This window comes from Pan troglodytes, chromosome 21 (genome assembly GCF_028858775.2).
Source record: "Pan troglodytes isolate AG18354 chromosome 21, NHGRI_mPanTro3-v2.0_pri, whole genome shotgun sequence".
NCBI classification, from domain to species: Eukaryota; Metazoa; Chordata; class Mammalia; order Primates; family Hominidae; genus Pan; species Pan troglodytes.
In genome coordinates this window covers 47768158-47790029 of record NC_072419.2, presented here as the reverse complement: position 1 = coordinate 47790029, position 21872 = coordinate 47768158, and the positions used below count along the sequence as shown (strand labels likewise).

At 39.8% G+C, this 21872-nt stretch overlaps 1 protein-coding gene across 9 annotated transcripts in view; it reads left to right on the top strand.

Moving 5' to 3' along the window:
• Nucleotides 1-21872, top strand: part of CHD6 (chromodomain helicase DNA binding protein 6) — a 210132-nt gene that overhangs the window by 91280 nt on the left and 96980 nt on the right. For 7 of the 9 annotated variants that reach the window (XM_054674524.2, XM_016937925.4, XM_016937926.4 and 4 more), the window contains 3 exons: nucleotides 7458-7605; nucleotides 9410-9559; nucleotides 21707-21769. In XM_054674524.2, coding sequence (XP_054530499.1) covers nucleotides 7458-7605; nucleotides 9410-9559; nucleotides 21707-21769 — 361 coding nt within the window. Of the gene's footprint in view, nucleotides 1-7457; nucleotides 7738-9409; nucleotides 9560-21706; nucleotides 21770-21872 lie in introns of all 9 variants that reach the window. The other 2 variants (XM_016937931.4, XM_054674526.2) reach the window with 2 other exon arrangements.

Here is a 21872-nt window from a genome sequence, read left to right as displayed (position 1 = left end):
ATGGGTTTTTTTTGTTTGTTATTTTGTTTTTTTTGAGACAGGGTCTTGCTCTGTCACCCAGGCTGGTGTGCAGTGGCACAATCATGACTGACTACAGCCTCAACCATCTGGGCTCAATCAATCCTCCCATCTCAGCCTCCCAAGTACCTGGGACTACAGGCATGCACCATCATGTGTGGCTGATTTTTTTTTCCCGATTTTTTTGTAGAGATGGGGTTTCACTATGCTGCCAGACTGGTCTCAAACTTCTGACCTCAAGCCATCCTCCTGCCCCAGCCTACCAAAGTGCTGATATTACAGGCGTGAGCCACTGCACCCAGCCTCAAAATTATTTTCTAACTACCACTTCCTTTACAGTTACCATTTGTATTTTGTAGTAAACAAGAGCTCCCCCTTATCCCTTATTCATTATTTATGTGTGTCTCATTGGTATAGATTCCTATTGTTTTCAGTGACTTATAATTCTTTACTCAATTACTTTGGTGTTCAGATGGTCTCAGTTTTGGGCAACGAAAGCTCTTCAAGCTAACTTATTTGTCATTTTGACATGCCATGTTTATTTTTCTAAACACCCTCTTACTTTCTGACATAGCAGGATGTTTCGGGCTCATCGTCTGTCTTCCCTGCTTTAGCTTTGGAATCAGCCATTTCTGTGAGGAGCTTCAGTGTTAAACACCAAGATCTGAGTGTTAGGTGTACTCATTGCTGATGGGGCATCTTTGCTCTTAGGCCCTTTCTGTTGTCAAAACTAGGGGGAAAATACATACAAACACGCACATATGAATATATGTATACACGTATATACATATATCCACACACATATTATATGTGTATATATACACATGCACATATACATGCTTGTGTTCATACATGTTATAGAAGTCATGAGTTCAACTGATGATGCCTGCAGTTGAGATTCATCTGACAGTATCTCCCTTGCCTTATAGCATTTCATATTTGCCAGTTCCCAACATCAATACGTTTACTCATTTGCTTAATCCTATACCACATCTGAAATGATTTCAGAGTCACTTCACCATTTAACTACCAAGAAAAAAAATTTCAGAATTGGTTTGCTGTACTTTCCCCTTCCCCCAGAAGTGGAGAATATGTAGTCAAATGCTGTGTTCATCAATTAATGGAAGGGGTTTTATTCTCTGTGAGGTGCAGTTATACTACTTGTTTTAAACATACATGGATTCACTTGTTTCAGCTTGTTTTCATCTTTAGTTTTTTATGTTTTAATATGTAGAACTTTAACAGATTTCCTAAAGACAGATCTGTGTACAGAGGTATACTCAGAGAAGTGTCACTCCCTCCTGTATCCCTGCTACTGTTCTCTCCCCTACCCCTTGCAGGTAGATAGACATTGTGGGGTTTTTTGTTTACCCTTCCTCTGTTTCTTTTTGTATTAATTAATAGATGTGTACATGCTTTTTTATTTTCCCTTTATTCTTACACAAAAGGTAGCATATTATACTCTTTTAACACTGCCTTTTTCACTTAAATATCTTTAGAAATCATTGCCTATCAGTTTGTAGAATTTTTTTTTAATTATTATTATACTTTAAGTTTTAGGGTACATGTGCAGAACATGCAGGTTAGTTACATATGTATACAAGTGCCATGTTGGTGTGCTGCACCCATTAACTCGTCATTTAACATTAGTTATATCTCCTAATGCTATCCCTCCCCCCTCCCCCGACCCCACAACAGGCCCCGGTGTGTGATGTTCCCCTTCCTGTGTCCATGTGTTCTCATTGTTCAATTCCCACCTATGAGTGAGAACATGCGGTGTTTGGTTTTTTGTCCTTGTGATAGTTTGCTGAGAATGATGGTTTCCAGCTTCATTCATGTCCCTACAAAGAACATGAACTCATCCTTTTTTATGGCTGCATAGTATTCCATGGTGTATATGTGCCACATTTTCTTAATCCAGTCTATCATTGTTGGACATTTGGGTTGGTTCCAAGTCTTTGCTATTGTGAATAGTGCCGCAGTAACATACGTGTGCATGTGTCTTTATAGCAGCATGATTTATAATCCTTTGGGTATATACCCAGTAATGGGATTGCTGGGTCAAATGGTATTTCTAGTTCTAGATCCCTGAGGAATGGCCACACTGACTTCCACAATGGTTGAACCAGTTTACAGTCCCACCAACAGTGTAAAAGTGTTCCTATTTCTCCACATCCTCTCCAGCACCTGTTGTTTCCTGACTTTTTAATGATCACCATTCTAACTGGCGTGAGATGGTATCTCATTGTGGTTTTGATTTGCATTTCTCTGATGGCCAGTGATGATGAGCATTTTTTCATGTGTCTTTTGGCTGCATAAATGTCTTCTTTCGAGAAATGTCTGTTCATATCCTTCACCCACTTTTTGATGGGGTTGTTTTTTTCTTATAAATTTGTTTTGAGCTCATTGTTGATTCTGGATATTAGTAGCCCTTTGTCAGATGAGTAGATTGCAAGAATTTTCTCCCATTCTGTAGGTTGCCTGTTCACTCTGATGGTAGTTTTTTTGCTGTGCAGAAGCTCTTTAGTTTAATTAGATCCCATTTGTCAATTTTGGCTTTTGTTGCCATTGCTTTTGGTGTTTTAGTCATGAAGTCCTTGCCCATGCCTATGTCCTGAATGATATTGCCTAGATTTTCTTCTAGGGTTTTTATGGTTTTAGGTCTAACATTTAAGTCTTTAATCCATCTTGGATTAATTTTGTATAAGGTGTAAGGAAGGATCCAGTTTCAGCTTTCTACATATGGCTAGCCAGTTTTCCCAGCACCATTTATTAAATAGGGAATTGTTTCCTGCAGTTTGTAGAATTCTCTCTTAGTTGTTTTTATAGCTGTCTAGTATTACATTGTATATATCCTAATTTATTCAATCATTTATGTTTAGATAGGTAGTTTTCATTATTTTACAATTACCAAAAAATGTTGTAATAAATAACCTCATGAATATGTTTTTATATCGTGTGATATATCTTTAGATTACATTCCTGTAAGTATATTGCTGAGTCAAAGATTATTTGCATATGTAGTTTTGTTAGATCCTATTTATCCACTTGGTTTTTTTTTGTTTGTTTGTTTGTTTGCTTGTTTGTTTGTTTTTGAGACAGGGTCTGACTCTGATAGTCAGGTTGGAGTGCAGTGGCATGATCTCTGCTCACTGGGACCTCTGCCTTCCAGGCTCAAACAATTCTCCCACCTCAGCCTCCCAAGTAGCGGGGACCACAGGCCTGCGCCACCATGCCCGGCTAATTTTTGTATTTTTTTGTAGAGACGGGGTTTCGCCATATTGCCCAGGCTGGTCTCGAACTCCTGAGCTCAAGCGATCTGCCTGCCTGGGCCTCCCAAAGTGCTGGGATTACAGTCATGATCCACCACACCCGGCCTATCCATTATTTTTGAAGAACCTGGAACTTCAAGGAGCAAACAAACATTCATGGGCCAAATCATCTATAGGTATAGCAGTTTGGGGATTAAAATGTCTTCAATTGATAAAACTCTCAAGCATAAGGTTTTTAAAACTTTTTCCAAAGAGCAGAAAGATATACCTTATCTGGTCTTCTTAGAGGATGAATTCAGATGATATTTTCTTAATATCCTATTTGAAGATCCCACTTGTAAGCTTTCAGGGAATCTTTTCTTCCTGAAACTTGCCTTTATCAGAAGAGCTCCAGAAAGAATTTTTGGAACTTAAAATGGCTTGTCTTGCCAAAGGTAACCTCCAAAAAATCACTTTGAAGATTTCCCAAGTAGAGTATCTTCTTCTTTACCTGCCAATAAGGGAGCACGTTTCTGCCGGTATTTTCCTATTTTACTGACAAATATTTGAGAAAGTATTTCCAGGCTATCTGACCCCCAGCTTCTGTCTGGGAAAATCTAGTAGCGCCTCAGGCTTGACTTGGAAAGTGCTTCACCATGACTCCTCCCTCCTTTCAACATTTAACATGTTGCTCAAAATGCACACAAGTCTCCTAGTAAAGTGTCATATTTTGAGGAAGTTCTATTCCTTAGTTATGATTTGGGCTTGGTTTAACTTTGAGTATGATGTTCCTATGATGTTCCACAGTGAAGCACTTGATTCTAGCATGTGGGCACGTGCGCACGCACACACACATATACACACAATAAATATTTAAAATGAAGGTTAAACATATACAGACAGTGTTCTAATATAATGAAGTTACGTTTAGTAAGTAGATGAAATTGATTTCAAATGCTGGAAAGAAAGATTTAAGATTCTACAGAAGATTCAGAGGCCACTGAGCATGTGATTATTAGGGTGACTTTTGGGATTTTGTAAGCTTTCTTTAAATTTGTGTCAAAGAAACCTTTTTCTAAGAGAGCTATAAAAAACTATCAACATCTATGAATTTGTGAATTTTATATATTTGGGTCATTGGAATGTTGCTGATTTTTTAAACCATTATTTTGAGATTCAAATAACATTAAAGGATATTTGAAGTTTTTACATTTACTAAAAGGGAGACTGGGATTTTAGAAAAAAAGAGGCAAAATACATGACTTGGTGTGAAAAAGTAATACCCTGTGACTCAGCTGACCTGAGCGTAAGCCTCTGCCCTGCTGCTGACTTTGGGGCATTTGCTGCTTTTAAATCTCAGTTTTCCTCATCTGGAATATGGGGATTATTTGTCCTGGCTCCCTCATGGGATTGGGATGAGACATGGAATTCATAAGTACTTTGTAGAATGTAATTTGCTATGCAGTTTTCTTAATGAGGAGCCACATAACATGAGATAAAGACTCATGTGAAAATTTAGCATCTTTTAAAACTGTTTTACCTGAGTCTCCTCTTCTGAACTGATAAGAAATGGAAGAACTTTTGCTTTTTCCCCTGCTTAAGGGTACAAGTCCCTTGTTAAAAGTCGGTAATCCTCAAAAATGGCATGACCCCTAGAGTTTCAGTTCTTTAGGTTGGATCAAAATAGTTTTGTTTTTTTTTTTAACTTTTAAGTTCAGAGGTACAAATGCAGGTTTGTTACATAAGTAAACTTATGTCATGGTGGTTGGTTGTATAGATTATTTCATCCCCCAGGTATTAAGCCTAGTATCCATTAGTTATTTTTCCTGATCCTCTACCTCCTCCCATCCTCCACCCTCCAAAAGGCCCTAGTGTGTGTCATTCCCCTCTATGTGTCCATATATTCTTATCATTTAGCTCCCACTTGTAAGTGAGAACATGCAGTATTTGGTTTTCTGTTCCTGTGTTAGTTTGCAAATAGCTTTCATCATGAACTTTCCTGGTAGGTAGGCAAGCCCGTCTCCAGCCTGGGGAATAGAAGCTGGGCAGAGTTTGTGCTGACCTGGTTAGGGACATATGAAGGGTGACGGGTGTTCAAGAGGGAAGCAGGCAGATTGAGCGATCAGCACTGGCTGGTTCGTGTGCTTGATCACCCTTCTGAGCCAGGTCATCCAGTTTCCTTCTCTTCCCCATACTTTCTACTAACTCTCCTGATGGGAAGTACCAGTGTTGGCTCTTCTTGTCCCCCACATTCTGTCACTTGCCAAGACTTCCTGGTTCTCCTCCTGCTGGGCCTTTCAAAGCATTTCCACCCTTGAAAGGCTTCATTCCCTCTTTGCTGGACCTGCTTTCATGGCCCTTTTCACGCAGAATGGAGTCTAAACTTCCTGGTCTGGTGCACCCTTGATTTTTCCTTTGAGCTCCATCACATAGTGCTTCTGTTCACTTGCCCTGTTATCCAGACACAGAGCCAGCTATCTTTTACTAAATGTATCCAAAACACTGTTCTATTCCCCAAGAATGCTATGATGATCAAGAGCACAGACTCCACTCGGGTTCACATCTTGTCTCTGCCATTTACTAACCCTGTTGCCCTGGAAATCTAACTTAACCTCACCATGCCTCAGATTCCTCAAGATAAAATGAGAATAAGAATACCATCTGCTGGCCAGGTGTGGTGGCTCACACCTGTAATCTCAGCACTCTGGAAGGCTGAGGCAGGCAGATCATTTGAGGTCAGGAGTTTTAGACCAGCCTGGCCAACATGATGAAACCCCATCTCTACTAAAAATACCGAAAACAAACAAAAACAATTAGCCGTGCGTGGTGACGGACACCTGTAATCCCAACTACAGGGGAGACTGAGGCAGGAGAAGTAAACGTGGGAGGTAGAGGTTGCAGTGAGCCGAGATCATGCCACTGTACCCCATCCTGGGCAACAGCGCAAGACTCCGTCTTAAAAAAAAAAAAAATTACCATCTGCTTTACAGGGCTGTTGTGAAGAGCAAAGGCAATAATTCATGTAAAAGAATGTGCCTGCATATAGTAATTATTATATAAAGTATTAGCTGCAATCATTAGTTATTGTTATTCCTACTACTGTCTGTCAGAATTATGTTTTTATATATACACATATATGTATCTCTGCTCAAATGCATGTTCTCAAATCTCCCCATTCACAGTTAATCATAGCCGTTCATTAATGCATCCATCTATCCATTGCTTAAAAAGCAGTTTTAAGGCTTGCTTAAATATTAATTGAATACTTACTATGCATAAAGCATAAGACTACTCACTCTGAGGAATACAAAACATAGTCAAGCACATATTGCCCTCTAGGAACTTCGAGTCTGGTAAGAGAGATCAGAGAAGCATAAAATACTCATTTATCCAGGATAGCAAATGTTTATTGAGCAACTGTAGAGGATCCAGGCACTGTATGTAGTTATGTGAATTCTGAGCCTGATATTGTAGTTAACAACTAATTCTGGTGAAAGGTCATTTAAGCAAAGTATAGTTGGAAGTGCTTTGGGAGTGTAGGAAAGAGATTTTACCAGCTAGGAAGGCCGGGAAAGGCCTTTTAGAGAAAATGTTGCCATCTTAGCAGGGCCTTGCAGGGTGGATGGACTTGGCCCATCTCTACCTCTCTGAGGAAGCATTCATGTACTGCCTTGGGCTGTGGTTGTAGGTGAACTGTAGGATTTTCATAATTGTAAGCTCGTCAAGGGCAGAGGCAGTGTTCTCTTCATTTTTGAGTGCCTAGTGTTCACTCCAGGTCCAGCATGTACTCAATAGAGGATGGTGATGGATTAGGGAGATGTCTCTTCCTAAGAAACTTAAAGGGAGATTGTAATTTGATGATTCTTAGTATCTGTGAAGCAGTTGAACTTCCTAGAGAAGACATTTGTATAAACTGAAAGTGAAGTTTTTGGAGATGTTCATATTATTTCTTACATATTAATTGTAGCTATAATAGTCATGGTGGGGTGTAATAAAGTGAATTCTGCATTGATCCATGTAGATATTTCCATGTTTCTGTTTATTTCTTGGAAGAAACTCTTGTAGATTCCCCATTAAAGCTTGCCCTGGTCCTAGAATTCCAGGATGTGATTTCATGACGTTGATCACATGAGAAATCTTAGTTTTAAAAACTGCCCAACAGTTTTAATTCTGAATTTCTCCTTGTAGCAAGGAGCAAGGACCAACCCCAGTGGAGAAAAAGAAGAAAGGAAAAAGGAAAAGTGAAACTACAGTGGAGAGTTTAGAGCTGGATCAGGGCCTGACGAACCCATCTCTGCGGAGTCCTGAGGAGTCCACTGAGTCTACAGACAGCCAGGTACAGCTGTGACCGGGAGGCCTGGTGGAGATTACGGCTGCTGGATGGGATCTGGCTGACACTGATCGTGTTGCTCCTCTACGCCTTTCTCTAGCACACTCCCTAGCCCTGGGCTGGGCTTTTACCGTTTTGGTGGGTGAGCAGGTAGACTGTAGTCTTTTTCCCTGGCCCGATCAGTATACTAATGATATCCCAGTTTTTTAGTGGTATTTGCCTCATTCCTGGAAGGTAGCAGGATATTAGGCTGCAGAGGGAGTTGATGTGGAAAATGAAGTTGTGAGCCAAGCTAGGTAAGGCGTCTTTTGCCATACAGGTAATGCATTTAGTGCTCAGAGTGCCAGGCCAGCCCGTACAGAGATATTTTCATAATCCCAGATGCGGGGAAAGTCAGAAATGTATCCATTATGCCAACAAGTAAGGAAGGTTTGGCCAAACATGGAAACAAGGAGTTGCCCATCTAAACCAGATTCCTAAAAATATACCAAAGTGTGCCCGTGACAGTGTTAGGGATTTTCTGAGTTGAGAACCTCTCTTGAGCATGAAGTCTAATATTTGAAAGTGCTCTGTTTCCTCTGATATTCTTAGCAATTTATCTGAGCCACGCTGCTGCAAGGCTCATTTAGAATAAGGCTGACGTACTATACCTTCCAGGATCATCTGGACCTTCATGGGTTTCTCACTGCTCTTCCCTGTAGGAAAATGACAGCTAGTAATGTCATAGTATTAATAAGCAGCAGTGTCTGGTGTCAGAGCAGACTCCTCACTGCCTATAAACTGGGGCTGGTGGCTGTTAAGTGCCTAGATTGGCAGAGGAGCCAAGCACGTTGAGTTGATGGGATTTGGCAGGGAATTAGGTGTTTGTAGAATGGTGATCTGTATGTGGTGTTGGGGAGAGGTTTTTATGTGGAATCCCTCATATAAAGTAAAACATCATAGAGGTAACTTAGTGAAGAAGTGATAGGAACACAAGAGAGATGCTCAGGAGGTATCTTTTAGAAGAAAAGAGAGGTGGGATTTTGCTTTTGCTTTTGTTTTTTAAGGTTTAAATACTTGAGAGTGAGCTGGCTGATAAATGGTTCCCTGAAGTGATTCTACTGTTGAGATATGATTAGTATGTAGAGATGGACTGTATGCTGCTCTGTTTGTGGAAAGCCACTGGGCTGTTTCGTTGTTGATTATTAAAAGGTACAGCTTCTTAATTAGAGATGAATCCTTAGATCATCACACTCGAGGTGACTTAGGAACCTTGTTTTGTCACACTTAAGATGTCTCCCTGCATTTCAAGAAGTGTTATGAGATTCTCAAAGTAAATCCAAAAAATTGATACTAATTAGTTTTCAAACTACATTTTTAGAAGTACGTGGTAAGGATGGTGAATTTAAGCAAAAACAATAAAACTGTCATCATGTCATAAAATGTGTGCTTCCAGCAAGTGCTGGAAGGGACCCCAAAGATGGTAGAGTTCAGCTCCCATCCTTGTTTTATTGGAGGAGAAGTGGATTCTGAAAGGGGGAAAGTCACTACCGTTGATGAACAGAACACATCTTACTGGACTATGAGACACTACCCCTTCTTTTTAGTGGATCATGGCAATTTGGAGATTGAGCTTTTGTTCTGTCCCCTACTCAGCTAGATCCCATTTTGACTGAATTTAGTCCTTAAAAGAGTTGTATTTAAGAAAGATTTCTTTTGTAAGGCAAGAAAGCACTCCTTGGCATGTTAGTAAATGTAGATGAGGGTATTCTTGTGTAGGCTGTTGTCTTTGACTCAGAGAGCTTCTCTGACGGGTGTGTTTACCCTACAGAAACGACGCTCGGGAAGGCAAGTAAAGCGCAGAAAATACAATGAGGACCTGGACTTCAAAGTGGTGGATGATGATGGGGAAACAATTGCTGTTCTTGGAGCTGGTCGAACATCTGCACTCTCAGCCTCTACACTGGCCTGGCAGGCGGAGGTATGGCCTTTGCATGAGGTTACTGACCTTGGCTGAACAGTCATTTTGACCTAGATGGCAGACTTATTTCTTGGCCTTTGCTAAAGCATAAGTCAGATCATTTTAACTGCTGCTTGTGGCCTTCGATTGACTTCCTGTTGCACTGGGAATGACATTCAGACTCCTTAACTGTGCTCAGCAGGACCCTCCACGATCACACTCTCACCTTGTTTTGCCAAATTCTTCATTTTTTTAGATAAACAATTTTTCCCTGTCTCATTACTCTCCAGCCAAAAGACTGGCTGTCTTTTAATGCCTTGAACTAACAGTTCTTCTCTACCCATAGACCTTTGCCTCTGTTGTTCCTTCTGCCTGGGGTGCTTTACGTGACTGGTTTATCAGTTTTGCCTAAAATGTTATCTCCTTAGAGAGGTTCTTCCTGATCTTTTATCTAAAGTAGATTCCTGCCCCTCATCCCAATGATGTTCTGTTTCAGCCCCTTGTGTACTTCCTTAAAGCACTTACCACAACACAAATTGCATTTGAATGTGTCTGATCTCTGATTTTGTTTTACTTATCTCTCATTAAAATGTGAAAGTCTTGGCCGGGCATGGTGGCTCACACCTGTAATCCCAGCACTTTTGGGAGTCGAGGCAGGCAGATCACTTGAGGCCAGGAGTTCGAGATCAACATGGGCAACATGGCAAAACCCTGTCTCTACAAAAAAAAAAATTAGCTGGGCATGGTGGTGCAGGCCTGTAATCCCAGCTACTTGGGAGATTGAGGCACAAGAATCACTTGAACCCAGGAAGCAGAGGTTGCAGTGAGACAAGATCGTGTCATTATACTCCAGCCTGGGTGACAGAGCAAGACTGTGTCAAAGAAAAAAAATGTAAAAGTCTTTTGTATAGTAAATCGCTGTTAAGTGGATGAGATCAAATGAACTAGTAATTACTGTTGGAACTCTAATTCAACAAGCATGTATTGCAAGTCTAGAATAATGTGCTGGGTACAGAGGCTACACAGAAGCAGGAGTGGACAGGAAAGGAGTGGTCAGATGTATAGAAGACAAGAACTTAGGAGGAACATTTCCAACATGAACTTTATAAAACCCCAGAGACTGAATGGCACCGCGGGCTGTGATATGACAAACGGATAATCTTGGCTGGATGCTGGGGTATAATTTGAGGGGTGGTGAGAGAGGAGGACTGAGAGGTAGGAGCAGTCACAGTATGAAGGGCCTTGAATATCACCTAAGGTTTTTCGTTTTTATCCTGCAGATTGGACAAGGGATAGGAGGCATTGATGAGCTCAGGCAGAGGAGTAGGACCACTATATTTGCATTTTAGCCGTTTCCATTGGCAGCAGTGTCAAGGAAGAAGATGATAGTATTAGCACTTAATACAGAGGTACTAGAAAGGAGAGAAGGGTTAAATGTTGAAAAAAAGAGGTCTGTGCCAAGGAGCTTATAGAGAAGAAATGAAAAGCAAGAGAAGAAGCAGGCTGTGCATGTAGGAGGGGCATTATTGCCAAGAGCACATTCTGGGACACGGCTGTCTGTTGTTATGGAGTCACTGTTGCTGACTTGGCAGAATTCACACTGTATGGAGCGGTAGCAGCACAAATATCTGTCATTCCTCCTGGATGCTAGTGTGTCTTATGGAAACTGATAGTACTTAATCTTCCTCGACCACCTTGCCTCCAACTTAAAGCATTTTCCTATAATTCCGCTTATTCTTTCACTCTGTGTTTGCATGGAAAGTAGCAGGGAGCAGGGACTATTGTCCCTATTTTAACAATGAAGAAACTGAAGCCCAGAACGATCCAGGTCAGAGTCACATAGCAGCAGTTAATCAGTGACTAGCATATAAGAGTTGATTTCATGTCATGGTTATATTCATTACCCAACTAATGAATATAACACTTAGTAGGAATAATAATTTGATATATTGTCACTATAATACTTTTCAAGCAAATATTAATAGTTAAAAATAGCACTTGCAAGACTGCCATGAGGTGATAGAATTGTATTGCTTTGTAATGGGGTTTTCATTCCTTGGGGATGTTATGGTTGGTTTGGTAGTTAAAACACTATACGGGATTTTATTTTCTCTTAGTAGCCATTTGGCCTAAGCCATTAACCATATTTCAGATGTTGTTATGACTTCTCCCCTGGCACCTGAAGGGCAGCAGTAGCTGATCTAACTAACAGAAATAATTCAGGAAATGTTATGTATCTTCTTAAGACTCTTTTGTTTCTTCTAAGGATGTAGCAAACAGAGGGTTTATATATGGAGAAACATAAATTAGAATCTGAATTATATCTCAAAAAAAATTTACTAAATTTAAGGAAGAGAGAGGCCTGATTCATGGTTTTGGCTTTGACATTCAGAGAAGCGACCATGTGGGGCTGGCCTCCGAGCCAAGGCCTGGCCTAGCATGCGGGGCAGGCTACACAACCAGTGAGGGGACTGGAGAGATCGGCTTACCGAGTGATTTTCAAAATTGGTGCTCTGTAGAGTCCTCGTTGCTGCAGAACCAAAACAGCTCCACTTAAAACTGTTTTTACATACTGGGCTTCCTGAGGAAGTTTGAGCAAAGATTTCCCATGCTAACGAAAAGCCTGAAAGCCTTGAATCTCATCTAGGATTCCAGGCAATCTCAAGCACATGCAGTGGCACAGAAAATCATTGAAGAAGAGGTGGCTTTTTCCTATATCCTTCTCCCGGGGCCCTCTGGGTGGGTGTCTGCCTGCCTGCTAGCTTTAGCTCAGGGCAGAGAAGGGGATGGAGTCAGCACCAGAATGGCCCCACTGCCATCTCTGCAGATCTGTGCAGTATCTTCTCAGTGTGCTCAATGCAATTCTGTGACTGCTGGCCCTTGTCCCAGCCCCAGATCACAACCTCAGCATTGGTTACCAAGTGGTGAGTTGCGAAAACATCTTTACACAGGATTCGCTTTAGCTCAGGACTGGCATGTTATCACAGCTCTGCTTTGCACTCCATACCACAATCCCAAGCATGGGATTCAGGGGCAGGAAGTAAGTTTCCATCCTAAATGTGACTCTTTATTTTCTTATTCTTTGTCAAACTGATTTTGGTGTCTGGAACACAAACTTTTATAATTCTGCAGTGCCTTTACAATGTAAAGACTGTTGACAAGGCTGTCTCAGTTTTTGCCTCCTGCAGTTTGGGTGGTTTGTGTGATTTTGCCTTTTGGAACAGAAGGACTTGAATTTGAATAAGGCTTTGGCTCGTGGTGCTCTCCTGTGCTGTGCTCTGTGTCTGCGTACAGTGTACTCTTCTTTGATAGGCCTTTTTCTATACCTGGCAGGCTGAGCTCAGTTGTTTCCTCCTCCCGAAAGTTCCTTGCTCCTCCGAGCTGGGGATAAGTGCCCCTCCCCTTTGCTCTTAGGGCACTCTAATATGTTTAACTGTCATTGTCCTTCGAACACCTGCCAAGTTTTTTGTTTCCTTCTTCTAAACCATGAGTTATGTTAGTGTAGGATTTGTATCTTTTTTTGTCCTATGTGCCTCTCAGGTAGGAGAGTTTCAATAAACTAAAATTTACATTTACTCCCAGGAACTATTCAGATGAAGTGGCACTTTGCATCTTCTGTTTGATAATGTTTTTCACTATTATAATTATTATTCCCTAAGTCTAGATTGAGCTGGGATCATTGCACCACTTATTCATAGCCTGTGATGGTCCTGATTTTCAGTGCCTCTGCCATACTGTTTTGGTGATCACTCTTGATTGTTCCCCTAATCAGATTGCAGAGTTTTGCAAAAACAGGCATCACTTTTTAATTTATTGTAATTTTTGCTTAGCATAGGTAGAACTTTATGTTTCTGTTGGTTAGTAGCTAATATAAAGACCTACTTAGTTGAACTTACCAATAACTTATTCAGTGAGTAAATAAATATGTTTAAAACTCATTATATAAACTGGTATGATTTGTTTAAGCCTCTGTATTGGAAAGAGATTTTTCTTTTCTCCCAGGCTTTTGTTTCCTCCATTTCCTTATACTGGCATTTTTTCCTCACTGGTATTCATCTCTGTCTCACTTAAACCCTCAGAAAGGGCTCCTTTCTGAGACTCCTTGCTGCTATTTGGCATTGCCGTAGCTTCGTGCCAGCATGTGAGACTCGGTGCAGAAGTGTCTGTTGGGGCCGTTCATCATAAGGCTTCTATCAGCTCAGCCTGGGTGGGTAATTTCTTGAGTCTTCCCATTTCTTCACTGGGTGCAACCACCAATTCCCACACTGTCTTCAGGTTGTTTCCTGTATTTGTTTCCTCTTGGTTTCTGCTGCCACCCCCTGTGCTGAGCCCAGTGTACAGTTTACTGCAGCACACACTTCTGTAGTTTCCCTGCCACAAGTCTCTGCTCTCCCCAGTCGGATACCAGGATAACTTTCCCAAAATACCAGGGGAATTGCTGGTATTTCTCAGTCTCCTGCTCACGAAATCCAAGATGGTTACTTTTTAACTCCCGTGTTAGATCAAAACTCCTGTGTTTTGTGTTTTTTTTTTTAAAGATGTGGCCACACACTACCTGTTTACTCTGATTACTACTCCTCATTTTGTGTAATGTTTTCTCTCTAATAAGGCAGGTTACTTAGCATTCTAAATATGCATCATACATCCTATATGATTGTTCTTTCATCTCTCATTTCATCTTACCTTTCTCTTTGCTGTCCTCTTTTATGAGCCACTGTTCTTTAGGGCCCAACTAAAACCTCACCTATGCTGTGAAATCCATGCTGTTTTCACTTTCTGAACGCTCATTGGACTGTAGTTACTGTTTAACCAATTAGCATTTACCTTGGGATATTTCTAAGACAGATATGTTTATTTTGTCTTCCCTGAATGAGTGTAATCCCCTTGAAACTGGGCATCAAGCTTGATACTGGTTTTGTATATTCCATGGCACTTGGTAAATACTGTGGTTTGAAACATGATTTGTTTCTTGTTAGGCTTCCTCCTTATGGTTTGCTAAATAGAAGTAAAAGAGGTAGTTGGCTGAGGTTGAAGGTAAATAGGGTTAAAAGTTTTTGAAATTTTTCCCTAAGGATAAAATATTAAGATTATATAAATCTCTGACATAAAAAGAGTATGAATTAAAATGGTCTTCTTTGAAGGATAATTTAAGGAAATTCCAAGCAGTTGAGAACAGATGGTTGTTATGGAAGTGTGTCTGGCAAGCAGATTTAGTTTATATCTGTGTGTATCTGTATACACTGAGTGTTTATACACACATGATCGTACTTACGCACAATCTCTGTTCAGGAAAAAAAAGATCCTGATTTTCCAGCTCCCTTCCTACTTTGATGTGTATTTCGGAAATGCCGCTCCCTTTTCGTTTCATTAGGATAAAATAAAGACCCGTTTTCCATATTTGGATGATCACTATTGATTCTTTAACATGAGTGCTTACCCTCTCTTTTTTAACAGTGTCAAAAAAAAAAATTGAAATTTTACTTCAAACTCCTTAATTTTCACTTGAAAATTTCCTATGATGAAGAGTGTTTAAACCCTGACTTCTTTTAATATTCAAAGCCCTGTGCTTTCTTCATCCATGTATTAAAGTTTCTTTAGATTTGGTCCTAGTTAAATATTCTGAATTGTAATCAAAATCCTATCATCAGAAACCATTTTTATCTATTCTTCATGGTAGGTAAAAATAAGAAAATATTTGAAGCAGCCTAGTAGTAAGGAAGAGAACTTTGTTCCTTTAAGTGTGTGTACATGTGTGGATGCTTGCTTGCTAGTCTGAGATATACAGACTTAGGAGCAGGTGGGGAAAGTAGTCAGCAGTCATGAAAGTTTACTCCTTGCCTACAGATATAACTCATATGTCATATCATTTCCAGAGCCTCTTCTAATTCACCCAAGTGCTCTGGCTTCTGTGTTCTCATAGTACTTGCTTTTTACTTCTATTACCATATTCTATTGCAAAATCTCCTAACATTATTTATTCAGAAGTATTTATTGAGCACCTACTATATGCCAAGGACTATCTAATTTCTGGAAATAACACCAAGGAACAAAAGGGACAGAAATTCCTGCCCTCGTGGAAGAGCTTGCAACAAATTCACAACTGGTCTCTCCCTCCAATGTTTGCCAGATTTTGAACCTGCACGGCATGGGAGGTCAAAGGACCAAGGTCAAAACTTCCAAAGAGTAGAAGTAAATAGGGAGAGGCTGTTAATAAACCTTAAATAAGAAAATTACCTAGTACATCAATAGCAGTAAGTGCCATTCTAAAAATATATTAGAATAAGGGTGATATGGAATTCAGGGTGAGGATTGCAGTTTTAAATAGGGTGGTCAGAGTTGCCTTCACTAAAAGTATAATATTTGAGCAAATAATTGAAGGAGGTAAAGGAGAGAGGGAGTTGTGCAGGGCAGAAGAACATCTTAGACAGAGGGAATAGTCTGTACAAAGTCCTGAGGTAGAGGCATGCGTGGTATGCATGAAGAATGGACAAGGATAACTGAAACATAACAGATGAGGTGGGAGGGTGGGCAGGAACCCTGTAGGATTTGTAGACATTGGAAGATGTTTAGTTTTACTTTGAGTTAAAAGAGAAGCGTTTTAAGCAGTGTAAGCGGAGCATAATAAAAAGGGTCATTCTGAATGTTAGGTTGAGAATAGACTAGTGGGGCAAGAACTGAAGCAGGGAGACAAGTTAGGAGACTCTTGAGAATAATCTGGGTGAGAAATGAAGGTGGTACAGACCAGGTTAGAAGCAATGGAGATGGTGAGAAATAGGCTGGGTTTTGGACATACTTTGAAGATAGAGCCAACAAGATTTCTAGGCCAGTCAGATATGGTGTATGGAAAGGAAAGAGAAGAGTCAAGGATTACACCAAGATTTTTGGTTTGAGTATCTGAAAGGATAGTTTACTCTAACTCAGGTGGGAGAAGACTGTAGGTAGGAGGGGTAGGAAAGGGGGATTGGATAGGAGTTTAGTGTGTGGATATTTTAAATTCGAAATACCTCTGAGATACTCAAGTGGAGATGGCATATAGGAATTATGTATATGAGGCTATTGCCAGGGGAGAGGTTCTGAGCTGGATGACACCTGTATTTAAAACCCTGAGACTGAGTGAGATCACCAAGAGAATGAATACAGATAGAAAAGAGAAGAAACCCAAAAACTAGGCCCTAGACTGCTCCGGTAATAAGAGTTAATATTGGAAAATATATATATATAAATTACAAAAAGCTCTTTTTAAAGGCATCAAATAGCTGTGGAAACAACAAGAATTAGATGAACTAAAATATCAGACAGTAAGAGTCATCCGTAGGTGGGCTGACGATGGCTGGCTGTTTTCTTCTTTGGAGGCATTTCTCAGTTCTGGGAGTGGGCCGAGGATCAGGTTTGGCCCAAACAAAAGAGACTGTTCTGGATAGAAGAGAAACCATCTGACCCTGGTGGGGATTGAATATACAGGGCTCGTGGAGTGTTTGGAAACTAAAGAAATCCCCAAAGCAAGGGGATTTCCTCAAGAGACTTGTGCTGAATTCTGGGGTATCCCAGGAAGCTAGGAGTTCAGACAGAAGGCAGATTGAAATTTCATAGTTGCGTGGTACTTACGAGACAAAAAAATCACTAAAGGAATGGACCTACCACAAAATACTGACTCTTGCTTAAGATATTTGTCGGACTTTTAACCTGCATGGGGTAGAAGACTAAAATACTAAGCTCAAAACCTCCATAGAGCATGTTTCAGGGCTCAAGAGAAAAAAGACCTGCCAATCTCTCAGTCAGTGACCCTGGATACTCATGTTCCAAAAACAGTAAAATAAGAGGTGGATTGAATCTTAAAACAGTAACTCAGTCCTGACCCAACTCAGTCTCTGACTGGATCAAAGGGACCACCCCCTCGCCCTGGTTGTCTAAGAGAAAATGGGAAACACTTGTAGTAGAAAATATTGTTTGGAGCTGCTGCAATTTGTTTATCCACAGTGTCCAACATAAAATTAAAAAAATTAGACATTCAGAGAGGCTGGAAAAGGTGGCTAAAAATTAAGAGAATAATCATATAGTAGAAGCAGACCCCAGGTGATCCAGATATTAGAGTTGGCAGGAGGAAAGAACTTTAAAATAACTGTGATTAAAATGTTAAAGAAAATAGAGGGGGTCAGCACAGTGGCTCGTGCCTATAATCCCAGCACTTTTGGAGGCCAAGGCTGGAGTATCACTTTGAGCTTAGAATTTCAAGGCCAACCTGGGCAACATGGCAAAACCCCTTCTCTACAAAAAATACAAAAATTAGCTGGGTGTGGTGGCTTGTGCCTGTAGTCCCAGCTACTTGCAAGCCTGAGGCTGGAGAATCATTTGAGCCTGGGAAGTGGAGTTTTTAGTGAGGTGAGATCGTTCCACTGCACTTTCCAGCCTGGGTGACAGAGTGAGATCCTGTCTAAAAAAAAAAAAAAAAAGAAAATAGAGGAAAAGATGGACAAGATGAATTTTAAAATGAAGACTTCCAACAGAGAATTACATCTATAAAGAAAATCAGATAACAGTGTAGAATGAAAAATCCAGTTTATAAAATTCAAGACCAGGTGGATAGGTTTATAAGTAGATTAGATGCAGCAGAAGAGGAGTGACTATGAAGACAGATCAATGGAAAATTTCTGAAGCACATAGAGGAAAAAGAATGAATCAAACAGAGCAAAAGGTAAAAGCATAAGAAAGAGAGACAAGTGCGATGCAGTTAAAAGTTGTATTTCTTTCTTTCTTTCTTTCTTTTTTTTTTTGAGACAGAGTCTCACTCTATCACCCAAGCTGGAGTACAGTGGCGCAATCTCAGCTCACTGCAACCTCTGCCTCCTGGGCTCAAGCAATTCTCTTTCCTCAGCCTCCCAAGTAGATGTGATTACAGGTGGGCGCCACTATGCCCAGCTAATTTTTGTATTTTTAGTAGAGATGGGGCTTCACCGTGTTGGCCAGGCTGGTCTCAAACTCCTGACCTCAGTTGATCCACCTACTTCGGCCTCCTAAAGTGTTGGGATTACAGGCGTGAGCCACTGCACCCAGCCGAAAGTTCAAAGTATTTCTGATTGGAGTGCTAGGGATAGAGGAGATTGGAGCAGAGTAGCATTTGACGATATAACTAATGACCAAGAATTCCTAAACTGATGGAAGATATCAACCAGTAGATTCAAAATCAGATAACTCTCAAGCAGGAAAAATGCAAAAAAGAAAACCATACCTAGGCATATCTTAAACTATATAAACAAAGACTGAGAGAACATTTAAAAGCCACAAGAGAAAATGTGGTGGATAATATTGTATTAAGTAGTACAATATTGAATGCATTCTCTCCTGAATTTGAGAGTAAGAAAAATATTTCACTGTCATAATTTGTACTCAGAAATACAATGTAGGACCTGGCCACTACAATAAAGAGAAAGAATAAATAAAAAGTTAAAAGATTAGAAAGGGAGTAGTAAAACTTTTTTATTAGTTGTAGATGATGTGACTGCATATGTAGAAAATTGAACAGAATGTACTAACAAATCATTAGAAATAATAAATGTAGGTTTAGTTAGGAGGTTCACAAAAGAGGATATCCAAATGTCCAGTAAGCATATGAAAAGGGGCACAGCATCCTCTGTTATCAGGAAAATGTGAATTAAAGAGACAATACTACACATCCACCAGAATGGCTAACATGCTAAAGACTGACATTATCAAGTCACCCAGAACTCCCATACCTTGCTGGTAGGTGTCAAAATTTTTACAATCACTGAGAAAATTTTTGACAATATTATTTATTTATTTATTGACAATATTTATTAAAATTAGACATCTACCTACCCCATAACCCAGTATTTCTTCTCCTAGTTATATATCCAAGATAAATGAGCATATTTTTCCACCAAAAGACATAATTTATATGGATTTCTTGTGTAATACAAAAATTGGAAGCAAACCAAATATTCCTCAACAGTAGAGTGGATAGTTTATTTATATTACAAAATACTTCACAGTGTTAAAAAAGAATGAACTACATACTGTATGATTCCATTTACATGAGGTTTAATAATACACAAAACCAGTCTATGGTGGTAGAAGTCTGAATATTGGTTACTTACAGTGAGGGCACAGGATTTTTCAGAGTGTTGGAAAAATTATATAAACTTGATCTTGAGTGGTAGTTATATAAGTGCATTTCTGTATGTAAAAATTCATCAAGATGTACACTTCAGATTTCTGCATACTACAAGTATGCCATACCTCAGTAACTAAGCATTATGTTAGCATGCCTGATAGTTCCTTGATGATTAACACTAGACATATCTCATTTACTTCTGTAAGGCCAGTGCATAAACTAAAAGCACTCCATAAATAATGTGGGATAAAAATTTAGGAAGGAAATGAGGTAGGAAGCTGGTTCATTAGTCTAGTTTCTCTTAACCTAGCACCTGTTCACTGCCCACTCGCCATAGTCAGACTTTAGTTAGTTGGCTGCAAGATCAGTGGTAGTGGTCCTTGCTGCTCATTAACGCACACCTAGCTTTGGCCCTTTGCTGTTACCGTCCTGACAGTATGTAAGTCTGAGTGTATGGAGAAGGGGGAGACTTCTTAAATTAAGTGACATAAATCAAGAAAAATAGCTGTCTCTCCTCTGTGGCCTCAGAGAGTTTGACCCTTTATTTCCTCACTGTATTTCCTTCTTTCTTTTCCTCTTGCTTGTTATTTAGCATTCAAAAAATACCTATTGATTATGCATTTCGTGGTCTAGCTGTGTCGGTATATAAAACAAGGATCCCTGCCCTCTGAAGGTTTATGTAGTAAAGGGAGAAGACAGCAATAAACAGTGAACTGCCACCTTCTCCCTGCCACCTATCTATGTTTAGGAACCAAGCAGAACAAATACTTAAACAGAGAAACAAAAGCATAGTCTGTATTCACACCCCTTTCTTCTATTGTATGGTAATTATAGTTTACTTGCCTTCCTGTTGAGTGGTGAGAAGGGACGTGTGTGGTTTTGGATTAACTTCTGTACGGCATCTAGCACAATGCCATGTGTCTGAGAGAGCTTAGTAAATATTTGTAACCTTTGGGAACATCTGCCTGTGCCTGCTTGCTGATTTCCATAATTCTTTTCTGCCATATGCCTTCCTCATTTCTTTTAACCCATCATCACTTTCCTGGGAAAACTTGATTTAAGATCTTAAGAGATATTTTCTATAATTTTATGGCTTTACGCCCTAGAATGGGTAGACTGAAGATATACAAATCATCCTTCTGGGACGTTCCAGCCAGGAACCCAGAATACCGAATTTGGCAGTTTCGTTGTTGTGATGAGTGTTCTTTTCATATGGTGTTTTAAGTCTCATATTGTAATAGATCTGAAAAGGTCATTGTGCATATGAACCACTGAGAAATAATGCTGCTTGAGGTTCTAGAAAGAATGTTAAACATTTTGTGTTTTTAACTATAAATACTCTGTAGAAAGAGATTTCATGGAGATTGGAGGATAGAAGTGTTGATGGTTATCTAGGGTAAAAAGGAATTTAGGTTTTCAGTTGGGATTTACGTTCAAAGGATGATCAGTGAAACAGCCTTTTCCAGCTACAAAGGGGAAAGATGGTACAATTTAATAGAGAATAATTACACCTTGATTTTGAATAGTATGTGAAAACATTTTTCCAATAGTAATACTATTTTATCTTCCCACTAATCCAGTGAGATATGTATTTTTAACTCCTATTTTAATATATTTGGAGACTAGGAGGTATTAATTGACTTGCCTAAAGTCAATAGCTGGTAGATATTAGAATTAATTTTAAGACCCCATACTCTTACAGCTTTCTGAAAATTGTATGCAGCAACATGTAGGTAGTTTTGCAAAGAAGGTAAATCTGAGGACCAATTTTAGGTATGTTAAATGCAGATCTGAAATTGCATCTGAAAAACTTCTCTGCTCTTGTAGAGTTGTGTCCAGAGCTTAGAAGCCACCACTTTAAATTCTAGCTTTGCAAAATGCTTGTGACCTTTTGACCACTCTGTGGCCTGATGGGAGGCCTTGGTACTCAAAGGTGAACTTTTGAATGAAGTAGTACCCATTGTAGTATTTCTTATAGAATTGTTTTCTTGGATTCCGTGGTTCCAGCAATTTTCTTTTTTCTTCATCTTTGTCCCCAGGAGCCTCCAGAAGATGATGCAAACATCATTGAGAAGATCCTGGCATCTAAGACTGTCCAGGAGGTTGGTGGCTCATGTTTCTAGCTTTTATATCATTAGCACAGATTACATCTTCTGTGAAGAGATTTTTGGCTAGAGAACCTAGAATGACCATTATTGGCTGGAG